This window comes from Tachysurus vachellii, chromosome 9, assembly GCF_030014155.1.
Source record: "Tachysurus vachellii isolate PV-2020 chromosome 9, HZAU_Pvac_v1, whole genome shotgun sequence".
In the NCBI taxonomy this organism is placed as follows: Eukaryota; Metazoa; Chordata; class Actinopteri; order Siluriformes; family Bagridae; genus Tachysurus; species Tachysurus vachellii.
Window position 1 is genome coordinate 16392512 of NC_083468.1, and position 26627 is coordinate 16419138.

At 37.3% G+C, this 26627-nt stretch overlaps 1 protein-coding gene across 1 annotated transcript in view; it reads left to right on the plus strand.

Annotated features, from left to right (window-relative positions):
• megf11 (multiple EGF-like-domains 11) overlaps positions 1-26627 on the plus strand; it is a 96126-nt gene that overhangs the window by 14233 nt on the left and 55266 nt on the right. The window contains exons 2-5 of the mRNA XM_060877951.1: positions 11042-11143; positions 13564-13687; positions 15989-16090; positions 16602-16702. Coding sequence (XP_060733934.1) covers positions 13572-13687; positions 15989-16090; positions 16602-16702 — 319 coding nt within the window. The 5' untranslated portion in view covers positions 11042-11143; positions 13564-13571. The remainder of the gene's footprint in view (positions 1-11041; positions 11144-13563; positions 13688-15988; positions 16091-16601; positions 16703-26627) is intronic.

A 26627-nucleotide genomic window follows, 5' to 3' on the forward strand; every position in this document is an offset into this window, starting at 1 on the left:
TAAGAGAGCGATGGGAATTTTGTCTATGAGTTATTGAAGTTCATAGTTTCTATTAAGGGATGAGATCCTCTACAAAGTAATATATTTATAGCAATAATAGTAACCACTAATTAACTGATGGGTAATCCCTAGCTCCACATAAAGAGTGCTTGGGGAACATTTACTCTGGATTTTATGGTTCAGAAATATAGCAAATGAAATACTTTTTTCAGATACATTTGAATAAATGCACACTTCAAATGAATGAAAACTTTAGGGCAGCCAGTCACATTTTTCAGAGCAATCTATAAATAACTGGATCAATTCAGAATTAAAATGAGCTAATATTTTTCATCATTGAAGATGCATAGCAAAACTGGCTATAATGAGCCAAGAGACTGTTGGTTTAAAGTTGTGTACTGCTTACAGTAAGCTGAGAGCACACTGCATGGTAAACTGCGACTTCCATAATGTACGATCTCTGAGTGAATGTTCCCCAATAATACTATTTACAATGGGCAAAGTTTAACCAGCCTTACAAATCATTTAGCTGTCTTGTTTGGTACACGTGTTTGTAAATTCTTTGAGCTAAGTTAAGCAGTATTTAGCTGTAGGTTTGTTCTTCCTAACATTAATCATGCTATGTGTGAGATGTGTTTCCATATTAGTTACAGTTCCCTATTAGAACAATTCCTCTGTAGAGGTTTTCCAGCAGTCTCTGCCTTACACTGAATTGAAATAGGAATTTCTCTCTCTCTCTCTCTCTCTCTCTCTCTCTCTCTCTCTCTCTCTCTCTCTCTCTCTCTCTCTCTCTCTCTCTCTCTCTCTTTTACTTTTTTTTTTTTTTTTTTTTTTACAAATAATTTTCTTTTCCAGCAAGCATTCTCCTTCATCTGTGAACATGACTTATACATCACTGTTCACTACATGTAGTAAGAGCAGTTTGAATCTTCAACACTCAGGAGAGGGCATTATCTATTCTGAAGGTGCCATCACTCTGCTACCCCCACAGGAGAGCCTTCTCTTTATTGTGTTAATATTTTCTCTGTGAAATGGTAAAGAGCTATTCACAGCAGCCGTTCATTTGACTACAGCTCCCCAGCAGCTGGAATTGAATGGAGTTTAATTTTCTTCTCTAAACTTGGTTCGGGATCACCTGGTTGGAAATTGCCTCTACTGTTCTCACTGCAGTGACACTAACAGATTGGAACCCACTGGACCTTTCATGTTTGCAAGAACTAACTCACATGGACAATCAAACAAAATTTAAAGCATTTGCCTTACTTAAAATGAGTCAAATTATCCTTTAAACCGTTTTTACCTGAGAGCACATAAAATGATCTAAAATACAAGCAAGATTTTATTAATATATATTTATATTGACAATTATGAGTTTGAATCCCAGGACCTTCAAGCTGCCACTGGCGGGATTATTGCTTATTGTATTTCTCAGATTGTTAGTGTGATATTAAGCAAACTACAAACAAACCAAGAGTTTACAGATTGTGGCAATAAATCTGGGGTTGACTACCTTAATGCAAATGTATGCTTGATGTATCTTTGAAGCTGTCAATAAAAGGTGGGAAAATCGGGACAATTATAAATATGCTTGAACGTGGCCATTTTCCAAAACTGAGTGTTTGGTCAAGAAAGCTCTTGTGAATGAAACCAACAGGGGGCTATGTGTTGTACAGTCTTATTTTAGGGTTTTGTAAATGGTCAACACATCTTATGGTCAACACATTCAAGGCTGCATTACCAGGTCATTTAATTTGACATTTAACCGATGTTAACATTACATATATGTAATGCAAAGTAAACATAACGACTGACATCAAAAAGTCCAAAATGCAGTAAAGTTTGCAGTAAGAAAATGCTGGACTGCTCAATTTGTTCTCCTACTGGAATGAAACTAGATGTTCTCCATTCAGTTCAAAGAATCACATTCAAGGGCATAACCACTTACCCTCACTGCGGTGTGTCTGGCTCACATTCATTTCTCAACTTCATATTGCATTCAAAATCGCAGCCCACTGTGTCAAAGGTTGGCTGAATTGTACCTCTATTTAAGATAAGTTTGAATCATACTAACTAAACTGGTCTCCCCTTTCTTTTCCCGTTCCATTTTTATGAGCTTCAGGTTAGGCAGATCCACTGGCCTTTTCCCCATTACTATTCCCATGATGAGTCATGTCTAAGACAAAATGAATGATCTGTATGTTATTGGTTTGCTTCCACTATGTAGAGCCTCTAGCTTATTCAGCAGCAGTCTGCAATCAATGAGGGCTATAAGTGGAGTTAAAACCGCACCTGAGGCCTTAGAACTGCCTGCTCAACACTGTGTGCTAATCTTGTGCATAATTTAGAGCCTCGTGCCCTTCCTCTTCCTCATTATCAAGTGTGGGACGAGGGCAAAGGAGACCACAAGGTTTCACTGGTCATCACAATAGGACCATCAGCTCCAATAAAAGAGAGGAGCCAGACCTGTGGAGAGCAAACAGCCAACTGCACGGTGAGCTTTTATACCATTCTGATGAAAGCAATGTTCAAGTGAGGGAGGTTAATTGATGGTTATGATGATTTTGAGAGATCCAAAGAGGCTATGTAGATTGTTTATGGAGAGCACTTCAGCTGAAAGCTTAGGAAGTAAGTTAGTGTGAAGCTTGTCTTCATACGACATTAAATACAAAAATAAAGGTGAACATCATGGCATTTGACATTCATAGTATTTGCATGAGTTGACATTGTTTTACAGAGACCGTCAAATTATTATAAAATTATCATTATGGTTCATTCAGCCTGTAATTTTTCCTTCCATTTCCCCCCCTTTTTTAGAGTTGTAACACAAAATTTTTAATTCACATAAAATATTTAATTCATGTAAAAGTTCAGTATGGCTCATGTCCAGAGAAAGTATTGGAAATTAATTTTAGAGCAGAATGTCAGAAAGCTCTATCACCTCTATGCAATTAGTGGTGTCGAAATTCACACATTTGTGCTTTAATTGGCAGTGATTGCACAGAGCAGGGGTGAGGGCTGTTTAATTGGAGGCTGAGTGATGGCAGTAATGGCTCATTTGTTTGCCTGTGTGTGGTGAGGTACCCCTTCTAATGACCTGTGTGGAAAGAGTGGCATCGGAATAGGGTGAGGGAGGTGTAAGATTAATCACATTACCTTGTTTTGCACAAGCTTAAAGCCTTTCTCAGTTGTCTATTGTGTTTCATCGCCTACACGAGTGCACGTGCTGTGCATTTCAGCCAACAACCCAGAAGATGATGATGACATTTCTGTTGACTTTGTTTCAAAGTTAGTAAGGAAAATTGAACACACATCCTTCTCAAGGACATTGTAATGGTGGACCACAGGAAGAACCGAGAATGTATATTTAATAGCGTGGTTATGGTAGATGGAGCAAATATGTCACGGCTCTGAAAAGTGTAGCCAGGGGCACATCACCTCCATCTGAGAGGCCATGACTTGCTCCTGCATTTCACACTTCCATGCCACGCTTACAACTTTTTACAATTTTTTTCTTAGTTCATCGATACAATAGAAGTCTATTAATAATTATGCTGACCTTGACCAAGTTTGAACAGGTACATTCTGGTTTGGATAATGAGTTTGTTTTGTGGAATTTGCATTATGCTCATAAAAGAATTGCCTGCATGAAACACAATATGCTGCTTAACAATGAGTATATAGCATACATGGGGTACATGTGTCTAAACCAAGCCAAGTGGATATATTAGCTTAAATAAACTGCAAAGTAAATAGTCTTTTCAATCTATCCATACAGTTTAGCCTTAAGGCACATGAATTTTCAATCATTCATAGAAAATGTGGGGCCTCTGACAGACAGCCACCATCTTGGGCTTGGCATGGTAGGCAATGCTCTTTACTTCATCACTTGCTTGTCTTCCTCGTATGTCACCTACCCTAAAAAAAGCCCCTGTGCTGGCATCTTCTTACATCCTTGGACAATGACACAAAATAAATGAAGACACAGAACAGTCTTGGAGGTCTTGATCTAGAAGGGCGATGGCTGAGGTGTGAAACCACTGGGCTGTAAAATTGCTCTGGCAGCCATGCTGTTGTTTCAGCATTTCATGGAAAGTTGCCCTGCCTGCTTTCCTGCATCTTTCTTGTTCATCTTTTCCTCCTCCCATCATCTTTTCGTCACTCTCTCTTCCTTTAACTTTTCCACCCATCTCCTCAGGTCAGATTTTACCCCATTGTGGTTGTGCTGACCTAAGACATAGCCAGAAGGTTTGCTTGAATTGGACATTAAAAAGCAATAAGTGACCATCTTGTTTTGTATGCACCACCATCTGGCACCACAGAGGGAACCAGAGAAACCTAATGTTCTCTAGTGTACAAACCAGCTTGGAGGTGTCCTATACACCAATATAGCACAACTGACAACCACCAGAACAATTATTAGTTCTAATTATCCACACTGTATGCACTAAACATGTGTTACCCTCTATAATGCAAATAGTCGCGGTGTGTGGCAAGAGAGCCTGGAGGAAGAAAAGTGACTGCTGTGTAACCAGGGCATTGGAAGGTCAGATCCTGGGCTGCAAGCAGATTTGTTAATGATGACAATGAGCAGAGTCGTTCACAGTTGGGAAAGTTTATCATGAACATTCAAATTTTATAGACTCAGGCAGAGGCACATGTAAGCAATTACTATCAATAGAATGTAAAATTCTCACGAACCGCTTGGAAACCTTAGTCATTTTATTTTGTTTAATTAATCCTATTTCCATTTTATTATGTCTAAAATACTTCTTACTGAGAATGACACAGAGTTGATCTGTAAAGCTTTTGTTTCTGTCTTGAAATAAATCCAATTAATGATGACATGGTCCATTTGACACAACTGAGAACTAACAAGCACAACATTGCCAATGAACAATTGCTTAAATCTCCTACTACAGTAATTATATTAATATAATTTTATTAGTTTCACACCATTCTTCAGAAATTGCCAGTATTTTTAATTACAACGCTGCATTTACATGGATGTTTCATTCTAGCATTCTAGTGGATGACAAGCTTCAATAGGATTCCTGTCTTTCACATTACTGTTGTTTTCACACTTCCAGGCTTGAGGCAGGGGGGCACGGTGGCTTAGTGGTTAGCACGTTCACCTCACACCTCCAGGGTTGGGGGTTCGATTCCTGCCTCCGCCTTCTGTGTGTGGAGTTTGCATGTTCTCCCCCGTGCCTCGGGGGTTTCCTCCGGGTACTCCGGTTTCCTCCCCCGGTCCAAAGACATGCATGGTAGGTTGATTGGCATCTCTGGAAAATTGTCTGTAGTGTGTGATTGCATGAGTGAATGAGAGTGTGTGTGTGTGTGCAATGCGATGGGTTGGCACTCCGTCCAGGGTGTATCCTGCCTTGATGCCCAATGACGCCTGAGATAGGCACAGGCTCCCCGTGACCCGAGGTAGTTCGGATAAGCGGTAGAAAATGAGTGAGTGAGTGAGAGAGGCTTGAGGCAATTTGAGCCCAGAACTTTGGTAAGGTTGGTAGTCTGAAAACTGTTTTTGATTGTGGGAGTGTGGTCTAAGGAACCAATCCTGTTGAAGTAAAGTTTCTTCTTGTTTCTACTTTTATGATGCTATGGGAAGGGTTATTATGATTATTTATATATCAAACCAGACTTGGAGCACTGTAATTATCTCAACTTTGTGGTGCAAGTGCTCCCACTGAGAGCATTGTGAAACAGCATCTCATGCTGTACAAAAAGTACAGCAGAGAGTGCCTTGCTTTAAGGTATTCCTGCACAATGACATGTCATGCATCTAAAAATTATTCTTTGCTCCTTGTCTGTAAGTACCTAAGCAAACTAATAAAAACCATTCACATGATGAGCCTAGTATTTTGGAAAACTGCAGGCACAAAAGTGATGTTTGAAATTGCACAACCAATCCATGATTCAGAAGAAATTCTTCAGTGTGAACACAAACGTGATTATGAGATTTCCCTAAACGAGCCCCGAGCCAATCCTGAGTGTGGTCTTAAGTATTCAGGCCAAGTGTGAAATAATACACTAAATAATTAAATAATGTAGATGTTGTTCTGTACTTAATACTACTTGTTATCATAAGGCAAGACAGGGGAAAGTTACACATCTTTATTTATCCCAGAGATGTTGGCTGTGGATAAGGCAGGCTATTGCAATGAAAGATACAGTTGACTTTAGTAGGTCCTTCCTGGGCCTGAGCTTGGCAGCGGCACTTGGGCGGGTGCATTCACTTGATTTATTAGGGTTGCCATGAACAGTGCTTGCCACATGAATAAACCATGTGCCCAGAATTAAACTCCTGTTAAATGACCTAGAGCATTTGTCAGGTGTTCCCACCACTTATTACCAGCACATGCCTACGTAGCCCCACATGGACCATCCAAAACCAAGTGCCGCTGATCATAGAGTGCTGATTCTGTTTTTTTACTCTGAGGTGTTTGAGCTTTGCTTATTCAAAAGCAGTTTAATGACATCTTTGCTCATTCCACTGCTCCTATTGGATGTCTTATTAAACGCTTCATATATATCCATATATATTGCGCCTAGTGCAACATAAACCATAGGAGATAAAGAGCTATGCTCACTAGGCTCTTTTTTAAAAACCTGTGATAAAGATACCTTTCAGCCTCCAGACATGATTGAGAACTCAGATTTTAGAAACTCCTAACCAGATTGGCGTGGTTCATTAAAGTCAGTGTGTGTTTCATATAGTAACCTTAAGGTTGTATTGTGTTGATATATTTTTGCAATCCTTAACATTGAGCCACAAACACACATTTTCCTCATAGAAACTTTTTATGCCAGTTGCTAGAAAATAAAACAGAAATGTGCGTACAGAATTGCAGACTCTGTGAAGCAAATATGTAACGTATGTGACCTTTAGGGATAAATATTAGGAGTAGCAATTCTAATTATATGAAGGCTGCTGGTTCCCCTTTATCTGAACTATATGCAATTTAACAATATTGTTTGTAATGGTGTAATGATACAGAAAAGTTTTAATTTGACACAATACAATAGAGGACAGTGGTTTCTTCATATTTGTTTACACGATTTTGTCACAGCTGCAAAGGTATTATCCCTATTGGTATGCTACAGTATTAGAGCGTGAAAAAGATCATTCTTAGGAGACATTTATTTAGCCCCTATTGCCACTCCAGGTTCAAGATGAAGAATCCTATGTTTTCAGGGGGATGTATGATTGATTAGGTTCAAATATCACATAATTTAGTGTTATGTATAGCCTGCTTTAAATCAAATCAAATTTTTATTTTGTCACATACACATACATATAGGGTACGACATGCAGTGAAATGCTTTTTGCAACAGTCCGGTATAAAAGCATAAAAAAAGGAATGCAATTTAGGATAAACTAAACTAAAATAAACCAAAACCAAAAGAAGAGAGATAAATAAAAAAAGTGTATATATATATATATATATATATATATATATATATATATATATATATATATATATATATATATAAAAGTCTATATAAAAAACTATATAAAATATGAAAATATATACGTGGAGAAAGAATATATATATGCATATGCATTAATATACATATACATAAATGTGTATGGGTTTTTAAAGAGTTGTCCTTAAAGTGACCCGGGTGCAGTATGGTGTGTAAATAATGTATATAGTGTATAAAGTGTATAAAGTGGCACTGTGCTGTGCAAGTCCAGGGTTAAAGTGTCCTTAAAGTGTCCAGGTGCAGTATGGTACAGTATTATGCAGTAGGTTATTTACAAACCTAATTGATTTATATTCAGACATACTGAATCGAGAGTCCCATGTCCATAATGGTTTTTATTTCAGTTTAATACTAAATGAGATTTAATTTTGTTAGGTCATGATCGTATGACCTTTGTTTATTGGTTAATAAGATCTGAAAAAATTGACTTGGATAACTGTATTTTTTTCCCCATGTCAGATCATGACATGGCTAAAACCCAGCTAGAGCATGAAATTCATGTATTATATGGTCTTACTGGACCATAATCTGTTAGTTATTAGTTACAGCTATTTTAGTAGTTAATACAAATCATCCCATTTATTTAAAAAGAGAGGGTTGAGGCTAGGAGATTATGGATGCATAAATGATGTGTTTCTGTCTAAGGATAAATTAAATATTACGTATAGCTTGTTGAGGTGGAAGGAATAGATGATCATTCAGGAAGGACTGCAGATGCTGTGGGCTCAAAGAATTGTCTTGCTAATTGCAGTGAGCTCTAATAAGTCACACGTTGAAGACATGTTTTGAATCATACTTAATGTCTTTTAGACAAACCAGAGGATATAAAGTTTTGGTCTTAACTAATTCCCTAAAAAGGAAAGGACCATTTTACACAGTCCAATCCCACTGGACTGCTGAATGTTCCACAGTGTTTACATTAAGGACAATCTTTTTACTGCTGCCTGCATTCTAGGAGTAGGACATCATTGCATATGTTCCTAATCTATTATTCAGCCGGTGTGTCCCCTATGCAGCACAATGAATGTAGCCAAATATGTTTAATTTTAGGTTTTTTTTCCCACTTTTTTGTCAAATTTAATCTTTTGTATTTTGCCACACTGTGATAAGTGAAGTTATGTCAAAGAAAAACGTTCGTGCCAGGCAGACTGAAGACAAAAACACAGCCAAGTCTCCAGCACAATCAGCTGGATATTGATCTGAAGGCTGGGTTATTATTCCGTGTTTACAGACTGAAGGATGGCTCCATTTCAGTGCAGAAGCTGAAATCGTTGTTTTTCTACCATTGCGCATCGATATCCACTAAAATACATACAGCATGTCAGAATTGTGTGGAAGAGGGGATAGTAATGCAGTTTGGCATCTTACGTTCTTTGTGTAAAAAAAAAATCTTAAAAGTTTTTTTAAATAGAAGAAACAAGTCCTTGATTTTATTTTCTTCCGTCTCTTTCCCAATTTTGCATGCATCAAGTAATGATTATCTTTGTTGCCTCACAGCTCCAGGATCCTATTTCGCACGTATCCCATATATTCACATGGGCTTGTTTTGGGTTTTTTACGACCTCCCAAAAAAGACTGGCTATGCTAAATTTCCCTTAGGTATGAATAGGTGTGTGAGCATAGTGACCAGCAAGGGTGTATTTCTGCCTTGTGACCAGTTTCTGGATCAATAATGACCCTTAACATTATGAAGTTGTTACAAAAGATAAATGAAAGAATAATCTCAGAATAAATTCAATAAGTAGTGTGTACATTGCAATATTTCTAATTGTATTTGCAATATGATTTTACTCATAATCATGAATTCTCAACTAACTCCAGTGGAGGTTGCAGTGTCTGTTGATTCATAGCCCTTAAGCACTGAGCCAACCACTAAAGGTTTTGCAGACATAACCTTTATTATTGTACATTCTTGTTAATATGATCTTTTACTTTCAGAATCTTTCTCACACTTTTCATAAGCCTTCATGTGAAGATTTTCTGTTGACACATAAGTGATCTGTATAATTTGAAACCAGTAGTGAGCAAATACAGCTTAGTGAATTCTGATTTTGCTAATTCGTTTATGTGGCCCATTAAAGTTCACAATACATTAAACGCACAATCATTTAAGGTTTTACAGCAAAGCGCCTAGTCTAGCAGAACCTCAAGGCCTGTAAAATATGAAAGAAAAGGGTTTTTTATCTCTTGTTTTGTAACTGATTTTTTTTTCTTCATATTTACAGAAAAATGCTGTATCTTTTAGCCACTGTGTGTGAGAAGGTTGGCTAGAGGACTTCCAATGTAGGAGAAGGCAACACTTAGTGAATTCCCCTTCATCTCTAGGGTTAGATCCATATCTGCAGTTATTTCTATTAGTTTTCTAGGAAACCATGGGGCGCAATAACTTTTAGCTCTATATAGCTATTAGAGTGATCTGTGCTTTAACTTCATTTAGAAATTGGATTCAATTACACTGATCTTCCTTTGTAACAGAAAAGAAAACAAACAGATGAACATTCACGGTTATTAATACAACCTTACTATAAATACCCACAGTTTACAAAAAGAAAAAAAACACCAGTCACAGCATACATTCATTTCAGATAAATATGAATAAAAGACAAAGTAAGCTGGACTTCTAGCACTAATTCAGACTATTATAAGATTTCTTAGCTTTTTATAGAGTAACAAATAAAGTAAACCCCATTTTTGCTGATTCTGGTATCTCATAATTCAATAGAGTGTGTAATAACTGTATATAACGTTCCCCAAAGCGAAAGTCTCAATACCGATTTGAGCTGTCTATAAATCCATCATCATTGCAAACTGAATTCCTACAACTTCAACTGGGCTCGTCTGCATGTGAAGGAGCATACTGTTAAATTATGTATTCCTGTGAGAGGAAAGGAGGCCAGTGTCCTTTTGTTTGCAGCTACATATTTATCACCATGCCAGAGAAAGAAAGAGAGAGAGAGAGAGAGAGAGAGAGAGAGAGAGAGAGAGAGAGAGAGAGAGAGAGAGAGAGAGAGAGAACCCCAAAAGCTGACCTCTCAAATACTAATGGATCAAGCCATGTAATAAAGCCAAGGAACACTGGTCCTTTACTTAGATGAGCATTACCACCACAGCAGCACTTGCAATTGTGTCATTAATACACACCAATAACTTGTTCACATACCCTATTGTTGAGGAGCTTGTTTAGGTGCCTGCTATGAAGATGAGCAGTGATAACACTACAGGCTCTTATGATAATATAGGCTATCACCCCAGTGTGTCTTCATGATAAGAGTGAGCCCAGCACATCATCTTCTTCATGCAGAGACGCTGTGTAGATTTTATATGAGGGATTTAGCAGCTGTTACATTCAGTCCCTCTGCTTCTCTCACAGATTCTCCACTTCAGTGTGTACCTCTTACATTTATTTGTTCTCTCGATTATTCCCTTTGGGCATTCCAAGCCCCATCTTTCTCAATCAAAAGTTGTTTACCCACTGTTTATCTCTCTCTGTCGCTCTATCTACCCTTCTGCAACTTTTTTCACACTCTCTCTTTCTGTCCATTCCCAGGTGCATTCCTTCAGTAGTGTAATCTGGTCTGAAGTAGTGGGTATACTGTGAGACGCTGCCCCCAGCCCCAGGCACAAACGTTTATATATCCACAGCTACCAGGTAAGTAGCTTTTGGGTGTAATGGGCAGCTACTGTATGTGTTGCCAGGACACCTGGTGGAAAAAAATGCTGTATGTGGCCTATATGAGTAGACAATTAAAAACATAAATACCTAAACTAATATATTAATCATGCATACAATTATAAGCACAAACCAAATTTGAAGTAAAACAAATCTTAAATGAATTTCTGTAATGCTTTCAGCAATGTTACTGGATTTCACAAGGTACGAATAATTCACCTGAAGAAAATCAAATGGAGGTCATTAATTAGCATTAACTACCTTGTTTCCCAACGTTATCACGATTAACTATGTAAAAGGAACATATACAAAACTCCTATACTGATGAATCATCAAAAAGTATTCTCACTTCATTATCTATTAATATTTATTAACGCTGTTACAACCTACAGGGTTAGTTAAAATAGCTGTGAATGTCTCTCACTGTTATGTGGTAAAGAGAACGTATGTGGACATTGTAGGAATATACAGGATTTTAAAGGGGTGTTTTTTTTAAGCATTTCTTTGCCTTTACTCTTCAGTCCATCCAATGAGTGTGTCCTTGTCTCTCTCTCTTTTTTTTTTAAATTGTCAAATATAAATATCTCTTGGATATTATGAAATTTTATGTGAGTAAATGTAAGTACATTTTCACAGTCAGTTGTATTCTGCCTCTCTGTATTCCCTCTCCTGTGAAAGTTCTCTTGTCATGTCTGCTTTAGTCTGTACAGGATCTGTATCTCTGTTGACAGAGGTGTCTCTCGCAGGTCCTCTACTTGTTCTTTTTTTTTTGTTGTTTTTTTAACGCAGACATAATACTTCAATACCAGTTTCCATTATGGTCTTTTTATTCTTCAAGAATAAAACCCTTATAAGAAACTCTTAAAGAAACCTTTTAAAACCCTTTAAACCCTTTTAAATCCTTAGAGAATAGTAACGTACATTACATTTTTATAAATTCACTTGGAATTTAGGTGCTTATAGCTGAACTGAAAACATTTTCATGCATTTTGATCACAAAATCTAGTAATCTGTAATACACAGGCTTCATCAACCTGAAAATTGATTGTGAATGTTTGGTCATGTCTCAATGTTTCATGCAGTGTTTGGCCAACTGTGACTGTATTCAGGAGGCATATTTGACATTTCTTGCTAGCACAAACTTAGCTACTGCTTACATAATATTTTGGAGTTTATATTATCTAAAGATTACCAGCAGTATCCGACCAAGGCCATGGGAGTCACCTGGGGAAACATATTGCCCCATTAGCATTTCAGTGTAATAGAGTTGCAGCAATTCTCTGCTGAGTCAGAGCAAAAAAAAAGCCCAGTGAATTTTGAGTACAGAGCTGAGGGTGTGTGCATGAATGAGTCATCAAAGAGCAGAAGGTAGCACTACTCTAACCTCTGCCTCATTAGATGAACTGGTGCTCCTGGGAGGTTAAGCCAATTGATTTTATTTGACTCATTTATGAATAAAATGCACATACCTGTCTAAGTGTGAGATGGCCCATGTTATCACATACAAATCTGTACCACATAAGCACCATTTAAGGTGATCTAGTAAGACAGATCTAGTAAGACTTGCAGCAAAATAAATGGCCAAGAGGGCCATGTTGAAAATTAAAAAAAAAAAAAAACCCCAACAACCCATAATGCTTTGTTTACAATAATCTGATATCGATTTACTCACAGCCATTGGCTTCAGACTGTCAAAACTACCTTCAATATCTACCTCTCACATATGCCATGGGATCTCATTAGTTCTGTCATAAGCGCATGCCACTGTCACAACAGCACAGTAGAACATCTGTATGTAGTTTGTCAGGTTAAGCCTATTGTATAGAGGTAAAACCATCATGTCTGTCACTGTCATCCCTACCCATCATATTCCCAGGCTCCTCAGCTGTCAACGTTCTAATAAAATATAGTGAGAACTTGAATGAATATTCTCTTTACGTTCAACCACACATGCTCCTTTGTCAGGGGATTTCAGGCCACATGAGTGAAAAAAGCTTCTAAAATATTGAAGCTAGGGCTTATTTTGTGTGTAAATCATATCCCAGTATTCGGAAACAAAAATGTCTACTACTGTTCTTTTACATAAGGAACTATATTTGAAGGTATGAAAAGCCTGGTAATAAAACACGGTATTAAATTGTTGGTACGCATTATTTTATTGTTATTTTAGTTTTATTTCAGCTGTTCAGTTGGGCATATTTCATAGATCTGTCTTGTCAAATATAATATGATGAATACCAGAGGGTAGATAGATCCAAGACTATACATATAACAAAACTTTTCATGACCTTTCCAGGAATGTAGCACTGATTATATTAGAGCAATTTGAAATAAAAAAAAAAAACTAACTATTTTACTTTCTTTCTATTTTTGTTTTTTATTTTTTTGCTGTGTCTCAGGAGTGGCCATGGGGCCTAGGCAGGCCTCATTTCTAGTTCAGCCTGTGCTGGCTGTATCGGTGCTCATTATTAGTGTGTGCTGTCTAAACCCGGATGACCCCAACGTCTGCAGCCATTGGGAAAGGTGAGAAAGTGCTCTCTCTTGTTGTCCGTCTCTCTCCCCTCAGCCTGTAGCATCATGTTTCATTTAATACAGTGACTTTTTATTTAGTACCAGTACAGTGAATACTGCAAACATTAGACTGCAGCATTATAGTGTAGTATTGTGTCTTTATAAACTTATTTAGGTCAGAAACAATCAAGGAATGGTTAAAGCTGCCCCAAAAGTGTGGACTTTAATGAGAAATGTTGGCCTAGAATGTAGGGATTAGTAATTGATTCTAGTGTTCATTTACACAGTACAGGTAAAGGGCATTTATATTCGAATCTCCAGGTCTCTGGCATATTCAAGCATGCTGAGATGAGAATTACTGCAGAAAAACTGCTTCCGCTGCTAGCATTGTTCTTCGGACTACAAAAGCACCTTTCACTGAATTGTTATTCAGTCCATACCCTCATTAGAACTTTTATTACATGTTCAGAAATGCTGAAACATTTGGTAAAATAAAATCTCTAATTTATGTTATAAACATAAATGTAAAGATTGTGGATCTTTACTAAATTATGTCTATTTAAAGTCCTATGAACAGGAACATGCTTGGGTTTTATGAGCTCAAGTTGGAGCAATGCACAGTTTAATAGTAGTCAAACCTTAGGTCACAGAAAAAAGAGACTACATTCAGTTTCTGGTTGCATTACCTAAGATTCAGAATTAAGTGAGAGGTTTCATTCTGCAAGCAGTCATGTCATATATACACTTGTAGCTCCAGTGTATTCTAAATGCAAAATTTTAGCACACAGGCAAAGCAAACAACCAATGAAGACTTGCTCACCTTCTTATAAACCTTTATGTTCTACAGAGCACTAACTCTGCACCAGAGCCATGAGTCTCTTAGGGTTATAACTAATAATTATTTGAGGTTTTTAAAAAAATACTTTTTTCTGAACGCTCAATCGTTTAAACAGTGATCTTGTTTACAGCAGTGTGCATTTTAAACTACCTTATTTCTACTGTCATTCAGAAATGGAAGGACATCTAAAACTACATATTGAACGGTGTAAAATAGGTAGAAGAAGCACTCTAACAAACGGTTGTCCTGTTGTATAGTTTTGCTACTTAATTTTTCTTATTTATTTTCAGTATAGAATTGTGTTTGAGTGCCTAAAGCTGCTTGCATATTTGAAGTTGGCAAGCATCACACAGCTTCTTAGAGTTTTAGATATCCTTCTGTTCCTGATTGTATTGACATTTTGAGACAGTTGACAGGATGTGAAGGACAGTGTTTGAGGAGTGTTGATTTGGCAAAACCTGCTGGCCTATAGAGATCAGTTACAATCAGTAAATGCTCAGGACAGTATTGATCTTAAGCTGAGTTACCCCTAGGGAAGGAAATGAGGAATGAGGAAAGAGACAAAGAGTTGTAGGGGTGTGTGTGTGTGTGTGTGTGTGTGTGTGTGTGTGTGTGTGTGTGTAAGGATACATTTCTAAAAATGTAACAGGCTTCAAATTGATCAATGTATTCTGCCCTAATCAATCTTTGCAAGCATATTCCTGGAATAATTATGAGTTGTGCAAGGGAATGTCAGTTATGAAAAATAAGCCAGAATTATTTTCTTCAAAGTATGGTGGGGGAAAAATGCTCAGATAAATAAGATTACATAGTGGCTTGCTGAAGAGGGTTTTTTGGGGGTGATTCTGGTGTCATATTGTTGGCTGCAATTTAAAGAAAATAGACAGTAAAGCATTTTTTTTTAATTAAAAAGCATTTGTCATGGACAGCACAGTGGTTCTATCAGTAGTGTTGCTGCCTCACATCACTTGGGTTCCTAGTCAGGCATGAGCTTGCGTTACTGTCAGTTTGGAGTTTGTCATGGCGATTCCTGCTCACATCCAGTGTTCTGACTTAACTGCAGTCTTGACTAGGATAAAGCAGTTACTGATTATGAATGATTTAATTATGCATTCTTTGTAGTTCTGAAGTTATGCTTGGAAAAGAGATTTAAATCTAGTTTTTATTTCATCTTGATTTCTGGGAAGAACAATTAAATCAAACAATTATGGAAAATAGAAAGTAAAGTATAAGAAAAGAAAGTATAGTATTGATCTAATCAAAGTGCAGTTTACATGAAGAAATAAATGTTTATTCTACAAATGATCCATGGATTAATCAAATTTCTTTCAGCAAGTTGTACCATTTCAAATCATTTGTTGGTTTGTCACCAGGGCTCTTTTAATGTAGTCTGACAGAAAACCGGTGAAGGCCAAATTAGTGAAATGAATCAATAGGTATTTGACTCTACTTTTTCTGCCATCCTCTTCCATCAGCTATGCAGTGACTGTGCAGGAGTCTTACGCACATCCTTTCGACCAGATCTACTACACCAGATGCACAGACATCCTCAACTGGTTCAAGTGCACCAGACACAGGTAAGCTCTCAGTCTGACCCTGATACTGTCCCTCTGACCCCACTATCAGTCTTGACAAGCTCCCCAACAAGGGTTGCTAAGTGTACCTCTGTATAATAGCACCGCTCTAATGTAACTGACAGTGATTGCAGCGGTCAAAGCCGAGATGGAAATAGCCTTTTGACTGTCCTCAGATGCTGCCTCGGGTTTAATAGCCACATTAAAGACTTTATCGTTGACGTTCCCTGATAAAAACGTTGAAGTCAGTGAGTCACAACCCTGCAATATTCATTCTGAAAGGGATGTGTCCTTCACCTGCAGCATTTTAATTACTTTTTAAAATGCATTATATTTAATTCATATGTCTACTTGTAAAATATGAGCTTTGACCAAACAAAGAGAGGGAATAGAAAGGTAACTAGCTGCTGATTAGCTTTATCTCTTGATTTAAAGAAGATGTACTTCACAGGTATTCACTTGCCTGTTTCTAAACACTTCTTTTTTGAATCGTGTGTATGTATAACCACTTCAGGATCAGCTACAAAACGGCATACCGGAGAGGGGTGCGGACTATGTACCGTCGCCGCTCCCAGTGCTGCCCAGGCTACTTTGAGAGTGGAGACTTGTGTGTCCGTAAGTGTCTCTTTCCATTTTTACACACTAATTTCCCATTAAATCAACACCACCCACTTTCTCCATTCTCGCGCACAGTTATGGCAACGATAAAAGTATTCATCTCTTCTGCCTTCTTGAGCGATGCCCTCTAAAGCCTTTAACTTTCCCATTTTGTCCCTCTGGAGGCATGCATCAGGCTCTTAGCCATTACTCAGATGCATTTGTCCAACTCTGCTCTTCCAACCATAATTTGTTCCTTGCGTTATTGTCCCTGCTCATATGCTAGTTTTCAGAGCATCAGCATTACACTAGTACTGACTACATTTTGAAAGTAAGATGAGCTATTTGTGATTTCTGTAAGAATACATTGCTCAAATTCCCACTGTAAGAAACTAATACTCTGTTTAAAATTGTATTCTCAAGTTTTGTTCCTTTCCACTATTTAAACATTCTGTGTATTTATCAGACATATTTCTTAAAAGGGTTATATTTAAAATTAAATTTTATTGAGATTTTCATGCACACATTTGCATTTGTGAATGTTTTTGGTCGGCTCTTGGTGCTCCTTTTGCATACAGGCCAGAGTTGTTTTTCACCTAATTCACTTTAATCATGAGTGAGTGGATCCTATCAGTCAGCCAGGACCTCAGAAGACATGGTTCAGCAGTTGTTTGACAATTCTCCTAGTGAAAGGACCTCACCTAGCACTGTGTCAAGGTGATGGAGTAAATGACAATCTCACTGAGCTCCAGGGAGGGGATAAGAATCAACACACGTAGCATAACAAATAATAGGATTTGATCCATCCACAGCTACTCAACATTATTAACCATGATGGATATCTGTTTAGTATGCACTCAGGATTGCTGTTCGTTTCCCTCCCTTGTTGGACTAACCTGTGATGATTGCAGTGTCATACATCCTCTGCATATTGTAGGTCTTGATGAAAAACACACAGGCACTGTGAATGCCTATTGTCTGCTGTGGTGTAATGCTCTGTCTGCTTTCTGGTGTGTGAATTAACATGGATTTTTGTGGAATTATGTGCATTGCAATAACTATAAATAGAATTCTTGGATCTAGGCTGAATGTAGCAACCAAGATCAATGTTATAGTGAGTATAATTCTACACTTTCATTACAACATTAAAAGTAACACAGAGCCCAACCCTCAAAATTACTGAAGATTTCTGTGGGTTTGGGAACTTTGTGAACTAAATTTATTGACATAGTCTGTCACTCAAGTGAATCTGAATTCTCAAGTGAAAGGACAAAAGTGCTGAGTGTGTTTATTGGGGACTTTTCCAGGGATTATCTTCAATACAGACATAAAAGGTCAAACCAACTTTTGAGGCATGAACAATAGTATTTTATGCATAATCTGAGTGGCACACAAGAAAATTGACATGTATAACCCATCTCTGAAGACATGAAGCTTTCACCGCATAAAAACTCACACAACCTTGTTCTTAAGCACCTAGCTCAGAATAAACCCTGTAAAGTGTAGGATATACATGAAGACTAAGGAAAGCATGAAAGCAAATACCAGTGGCAAAGAGGGCAGCCTGATGTACTAAGCTGTTGGTTTAGCCTCTTTATACTAGTCAGGGTCGTTGAGGATCTGGAGCCAATCCCTCTAACTTTAGGGGCAGGGTGGGAAAATTCACCATGGATGGAATGCCAGTCCATTAAGGGCACCATCCATACACTGACAGGAATGGGTAATTTAGTATAAGAACTCTACATATCTGCATGTTTTTTGAACAGAGGGAGGAAATGCCTCATAAGTTGGCGGAAGTAGAAACATCCAAGGTGGGGTTTTTCAACAGCATCTAGTCCACAATCTTAAACATATAAACTTGCCTTTAAACCACCCAAAACTATGGGCCGAAGAAGGAAATTGAATTTATTTTTTTTATAAGTTTTACTGTCAGATGTTATTTGATATACTGTGATAATTGTTATATGATATTCTGTGATAATAGTAATTATCACAGAATTCACTGCAAATATGGTTTAATAAAACAGAGAACCCTGAGGAAACTCTGCAGTTGTTTATGACAGGAACATTGTGAGAGCTTTGAAGAGAAACAGAAAAACAACAGTCAGTGACATTACCAACAAACTCCATAGGGCAAGGGTAAGGTACCACAATCCATTGTTTGAATAAGACTTTAAAAGAAGAAATATAAAGGTCATATCACAAGATGCAAACCACTAATGCTTATGAGCTTAATGCTTTACCACAGCATGAAATTGTTCTGACATGAATGTCTGTATTATTTCTTATTTGTAAGATTCTTTTTAATCTCTTTATTAATGCATTTGCTCTTTTTCGCTTTAGTCCTGAGCATATTGACCACTCCATTTCTAAGCATAAATTGAATATTAATGTCAAATGCGTTGTGACATTTCATGGCTCCATCAAGTCCTGTTTTGTGTTATTCTTATTCATCACATATGTACATCTGACCAAATGAATCATTGAATGAGGATCAGCTTTGGGTGATAATTAGCAAGGATCAATGTGATCTAATTCAGTAAAGATCTGATATTCTGTCTCTTACTGCAAACACTGTCTGATATCAATTTAGAATTTCTCCACCTTCAAACTGCATCTGGATTATTATCAGTGCACAAAGGGAATGCATTCTGTACTCTCTTTTTGAGCTCATTTGAATCATCCCATGTTAATTATTGCCTATTTTTTCCAAGCGAATATCTAGAACAATGAAAAAAATTCAAGGAGGCTTGCTTAACTGCTTTTACCAGCCCTGTGGAAGCTGCAGCAGCCATTAAACCAAGCTTCAGCCCAATAACATCCAGAAAGAGCAATAAGTCATTGACCGCCTGTATGCTGATTACAAACAAAGTTACAATGCAGTTTTCTACGGTTGCATTAATTCTTCAATTGATTTTTATTTCCTTTGTGTTCTATCAAAGAGAATTTTATTCATTTTGATGAAATAGATATAGAAACCCAAAAGTTGTTATGCCACTGTCATTATTCTGAGAGCAGATGACATGTCACCCTTTGTTGTTTGATTTGGAAGCCCTCAATTATGTATGTAGAGTATAGAGACAACAGCATGTGTACCAAATGTATTCTCTATACTATACTCCAACCCAGGTCTTAACCATACTGTAGCTCTTTGACTGAGAAAGTGAAAAAAATATATTTTTTGTACTTATTGATGAGAACAGGACTCTGTTCTTTCTTTAGCCTAAAGGCTCAACCCCTGTATCAGCCCTGGGATTAGCTGCAGCTAAGCAAGGAAACGACTTTAACATCTTTGTGGGAAATGGAGTGATAGTAATCAATAATGTTTTCTTTAGCTTACAATAGTTCCCAAAAACAACATCCTAGCAGTCGCTACATTGTGTACTATCATCTGCAAAGAAATATGGCAAACAGAAATATTGTCTTTTCATTAACATTGGAATAGTATAGTATAGAATTTAAGACATTCAGAATACTATAGAATAATAGAATATAATCAGAATAATAAAGGCAGCTTTAGAGGTGCGTTTATCCCCAGTGAGAAAGTCAATGGTGACAGTAAAAAAAAACCTCCTCAGGATGGAGGTCAAATGTAAAAAAAGCTTTGGAAATTCAAGGCTAAAGAAATGGAGCTGAGACTGGGAATCATTAGCTTTTGTGATTTTTTATATCCAGTAATCTTACATTTGACAGTTGGACTCAAATATTTGGGTTTTGACATCCCAACAACAGGCAGAGTTTGAAAACTTTTCTTCAGCTTAAATAATTGATCTACATGATTAGCAAATTATAAGGTTTTAGTGATAATAACACCAAGATGTTAAAGCACTGTGACACAGCAGGTAGCATTGCTGCCTCATGGCTTCATAGTTTTCGCTTGAGCCCGTGTTACTGTCTATACAGAGTTTGTCATGTTTTTATGAGCTTCTTCTAGGTTCTGCTGTGTCCTCCCACCTCCCAAAAGGTAGGTGGACTGGTTATAGTAAATTGCCCTGAGGTGTGAAAGTGTGTGTGAATGTGAGTGTGCATGGTGCCCTGTGATGGACTGGCTCCAGTTCAGAGTGTATATCATCCTCCTTTTCAGTGTTCCTGGGACAGACTTCATATCCCCCAAGATAGACCAAAATAAAGCTGTTACTTAAAATGTATGGCTGAACACATATCAAGATCTTGTTATAACTGGAATCAAAAATGAGCAAGTTAGAAGTGTGAAGAAATGAAGAAATGTGATTTCTTACTGGGGGTATAACATTTTGATCCAAAAAAAAAAGAAAAAATCTAACTAGTGTGGCAGAGTGTAACACCCTTTAGCCATAAATAGATGGATGTTTAATTTAGCTATTCTCAGCAATTATGTGTTCTTCTGTGATGACTACTGTGTATGATAAAGTTATGAACATTGTACAAGTGGTAGCAAAGATAGAAAATTGTGTACAACAGTAGATTACGTACACAGCCAAAGGGCAAACAGTGTAGTTGCATCCCCTGTGGGAAGAACGTGAGGTTGCTGTTGAATGTACAGTAGTATGATTTAGTGGGAGTCCAGATGAAGGGGTGTGTGAGGTTTTTGAGAAGACAGAGAAGGACACAAAAGGGGCGAGGAGAACTCAAGTAAGGAACTTTTTCAGGTAAAAAAAATTAAGGGGTAGACTGTAATAATCTCCTATGGTTTAAATCTGTATTTTGACAAAGTCACTGGAGAGGTACTCACTGGAGAGGAGATGATCACTTGTCTGATCATACACTTTAACTAACCATGAAACCATGAAACGCTATTTGTAACACTTCCAGTATGTAATACATATTTTTTATGAAAGAGAACAAGACTAATGATGTCACTTGCTCCATCACGACAATGGTTATCACCTCAGTTATGATTAAGTAGGTAGGTTATGATTAACCTACATTGTGTTCAAAATACCGCAAGTCAGGATTAATTAGCAAAATGAGTTTTAAGAAAGTGAAAACCTATTACCATTTGTTAAGAGCTATTCTTACAGTATATGATTCTGTATATGCATGTGCTTCATTATTTCCCCATGTGCTATGCATTAGTCCATGCATCATCAGTCATCATTATACAAACATGTTTTGATACATGATTAGTCTCTGGATCTTATAGTAAATCTTAGGTGTGTGTGTGTGTGTGTGTGTGTGTGTGTGTGTGTGTGTTTGTGTGTAACAGTGGGGGGCTCAGGGCAGGTGTGCAGTCACCAGGTTTCTGCTGGTTCTGCTCTGTGGTTAATCCTGCTGTTCTCACTGGCAGGATTAAGAGCTTTGTAGCAGTGCCGATACGTAGCGCTCAGGGACACAAGCCTGTATTAGAACCGTTTTCATTACGTAGGTGTTGATCTTTGCTTTTCTGCTCAAATTAAAAGTTAGGTTTTATCTTCTCATAAGTGCCATTGTTGAGCAGTTTTTTTCTCTAGTAGCAGAGAATCTGTCCCATGTGGGGCGACTAAATTGTAAGGTTGTGCTATAACTCATGAGACGGTCAAGACCAATGCACTTTTTTTCAGACTGCTTTAAAGCCTTAATCAGGAACTACTGAAACACTGTCATGCTTTGCCCTGAACTAATGTCGGGGTTACAGAGAGTGATTGTGGTAAATGTACCTGCTGTATCTTAAATAACTGTTTTTGTATCTAAAGTGTAGGATGCCAACTAGTTTGTGTTTTTAAAACAAAACATGTGACGTGTCATTATCACTTTGCATTCTTGGTTACATTCTTGACAATCTTTAACAAGGGCCATCATACATCTGGACAATCCTTTAGCAGCAGTGTTAATATCTGTCACACTGTTTACCTGTTCTGACACAAGAGTCTTCATTACCAACATATTTATCTCTAAATGAACATTTTCACATTAGTCACAAATCTTTTTTAGGTCCTATGTATGAACATTTTTTTTTCATTTATATAGTATACACTATAAAATGAATATTCTATGTACTTATGTATCTTTTTTTATTTAAAAAGTATAGTACAATAGCTTTGGTCTTTAGACCATGTGTTTAAACGATAAAATGTGGGAAATTAATCCAGATTGAGATTTTCATGCTCTGTTGGAGATTTTACATGAAGCCCCTCCAGTTTTACCTAGTACCATCTGGATGGGAGAGTGGGAGAGTGTTGACTGCTTAGCAATATAGCATTAATGAAATGATGGACATTCTGCTGCTATTTGCAGGGGAATTAGACTAAGAAGGTTTAATAAAGCCTCATGCACCAGACTGAAGTAGATTTCACATCTTAATGATGGCTGAGATTAGAAGAACACCATATTATAAGGATTTGGCTGCCTTTGTTTTTCTGCTTTTTTTTGTTTTCACATCTATTTGCTGATTTAAATCCTTGGATTATAAATAAGATGTTTATTATCAGATGGGTTGAATTATGAATTAAGTGAGATTGCCTTTAGGGTACTCTGTGGACAATGACATCAGAAATGGTATTCTTTCTTGTTTTTTTTTTTTCTTCTTTTTCCATATCATCTACAGTGTGCTTATGTGAAGTAAGGGACCTCAATCATTTCCTCTCTTGAGTTGTCCTTATTTACTTTGAGAGTGCCAGTAAGAAGCTGATTAGAGTTAAATAGTTACAAGCCCAGTGTTTTTTTCCTATATATTTTTTTTTGCTGAATTCAATGACGAATATTCAGTCTATTAATGCTACATGGCAATCACCAATTAGCCCTATTATTACATGGTCTGATAACACTTCAGTGTAATGAGTGTGATTAGCTTTTTATCTAAATGAAAGACTCAATTTTCTCCCAGCGTCCATAGAATCGCTCTCATAAGCAAGTATGATGCATTGAATTTTAATTAAAATGTAAGATTATAGAAATGTACTTCCATTTAGATCTCATAGAGAAAGATATTTTAGACCCACATATCAACTTCCAACCACTGAAAAGACTTAAGTATACAGTATGCCCCACTTTCCAGCTAATCAGAAAATGATGACTAGCAATAATACATCATCACTGTTGGATTAGGTGTGGCCATGTAGTCATTTCTTATGCCTGTCTTAGTGATTCCATTAAAACAATATTTGTCATTTCTGTCTGCAAAAAATGTCAAGGGATGTCTTTTATGCATGCTTGCTATACACTAGGATAAATCCATGCTGCATTATTTGGCAGTGTCATGTTTTAGCATTTCTGCAATTTGTGCGTCAGTCTTCTGGGTGTTCTGTTCTGTCCTCTGTCTCTCTCTATGTCTGTCTGTCTGTCTCTCTCTCTCTCTCTCTCTCTCTCTCTCTCTCTCTCTCTCTCTCTCTCTCTCTCTCCCTCCTATCCGCTGTCTGTGTTCAGTGCTGAAGGCCCAGTTGAGCCTGATTGAGTGATAATCCATAGTCATGCTGTCCAAGCCCAAGCTCTGCTGCCTGTTCTGTCTACTGCAGCCAGCCGAAGGGAGTGCCAGCTGCTTAAAGCACACTCATATTTCCATTTAGACTCTTATACACATACACGTAAACAAAGAGATGTGTATTTTTATGGAAAAAACATTTATTTAAGCCTTTTGATTTATTAAGCCTATTTAATTCTATGTGTATATTTTAGCGCTTTATTACAAAAATTTACGCTAAAATTTACAATTTACAATAAATTATTTTACAAATAAATTCAGCAATTCTGTCATCAACCTCCTACATGATATTTTCAGTTTGGGGTATCTTGATTTCTTGATGTGCTATAATCTTAGAGCTCTACATGCCTGCAAAAATATATAAAAAAATTGATGTAAAGTTTTTCATAAATATGCACTGCACATAGCATGTGTGCTCCATTTGGCAGTGTTTGCTCCTGTTCCTGAGGCGTTGACATTTAAGATTTGTGCCATACTTCAGGCTCTTGTGTATGTGACGGAACTTGAAATATAGAGATTTACAGAGAGACTTTTTAATTGTAGTCTCTAAAGCTAGTATGCAGTATGCAGGCATGTAAAAGAAAAGCTGTTATATAGAACAGTAGAACCTGAACCTGGGTTTATAAATTTCATTTGTTTCAAGAGTCTTGCGATTTGTTCCTATTGCAAAACAAATTTTCCCATAGGAAATAATGTAAAGTCAGATGATCGGTACCACACCCACAAAAATATTCATATAAAAATATGAAAAATGGTGCAGATTGTAAATGATTTCTTTTTTCATTTCCAACGTAATGGTCTCCTTCTTCTTTGCACCTTCATTTTCAATCTTCTTCTTTATTGGGGCCATTGTTACAAATATTGTTGTAGATCACAGTCACTACCGTACACTTTTACGCAAAGTACTAACATATGTACGCAAACACACGTGAACACATTTGTAATGTTAATGTTAAGAGCGAACAATGCTGCCTTCACCAAGGGTCACTGCCAAATGAGGCTGATTAGGCAATATACTGAACTGAGGTTCCTTTGTTTAACATATGAAAGCAAAAAAGAACCCTTGCCCTTGCTGAGCATCGTACCTTCTAATCAGGCAATCGTGTGGCACAATAATGCAAAAAATCGTGCAGATACAGTTCAAGAGTTTCCGTTAACATTCACACCGAACACCGGACTGAAGAAACAGTATGATCTCTTGAACTTGATATGGTTGTTGCCATATACTGACTGAGCATGTAGATGGAAACACCTTGTTGAGAAAATAGGTCAGAGGAAAATGGATATTTTTGAGCTGTCAGGAAAGATAGTCACTCAAATAACTACTCTTTATAAGAGTGGTGAGCAGAAAAGAATCTCAACTTGCAGAAAACACCAAACTTTAAGGTGGATGGACTACAGGAGTAGAAGACCACACGGGATTTCACATCAGTCAGCCAAGATCAGTAATCTGAGGCAATCATGGGCAAAGACTAACAAAATAACTGGACAGTTAGAAGTTTTAAAATAAATAAATCAGTCTTAAAATGTTTAGTTTCAGGAAGACATATAGTTTAATGTTGGAAAATGTATATATTTATTTCTTCTGTTGCTAGAACACTTGCAAAGTCAAAAGTTAAACAGCACATGTTACTTTTTTCTGTAGAGTCTCACTCCCTCCATAATTTGAGAGAGACTCAATGCTGATTCCAATCAAAGTGAATTGTTCTGTAAGCATTAGGGCTTGAGTGTTGCCTACCTTAAATAAGAGCATATCTGTTTGATTCCTGCTGGCCAGGTGACCTTCATTATCTTAACATTATACATGCTAAATGCACATCCCCATGCTCCCATCTTTTAAAATAAGGCAAGTCCTATGAGCCTCAGAAAAAATAACAATACAGCGGAAACGCTGTCACCATGGCAAAGCCTGCATGTAGGTCATTTTATTACCAGCTTGAATCTGAACCTATGACTAAAAGCGGGGGCCAAGAATACTAATGCGTTTGGCCAATCAATTGGCAGCCATGTTTCTCAATAGGAGTGATCAAGAAAGCTCCATGCTAGGTAAATGGTGCTGGAGCCTAGGCAGGAGACGCATTAGAGATTGGACAGAATGCAGCCTGATCAAATTTGAAGAGATTTACAGCTCGTTTATCCGTGCCTGCTGTAGCTTACTTTAGCTCTTTTCAGACGGAGATAGAGAGACACATTGTATTAACCTGACCAAGGACATAAGCTCTTAGAGAGTCGTTCAGGATTTAATATGGTTTTGAATGAAAGTGCCAATGAGAGTGGTCATGTTCACAAGGGTCACAACAAGATGACTGTCAACTTTGGCCAGTGGCCAGCTTGGACATTTATCCACCACATGGGTTCAAAGACATTTAGTTTTTAAAATTGATACTGTTGAGAGTTTTAAGACATAGTCAGTACATTCTTCAGTCCAACTTAGCTCATTAATGCAGTATCACCATATCTCTTGCATCTGGGTATCTCTATGCAAACTGTTTGGGCAGATTCCAGTGTCTCTGGCACACTACTTGTGAATATTGTATGTCTGACCATTAAGCACTTCTTTTTTTCTCT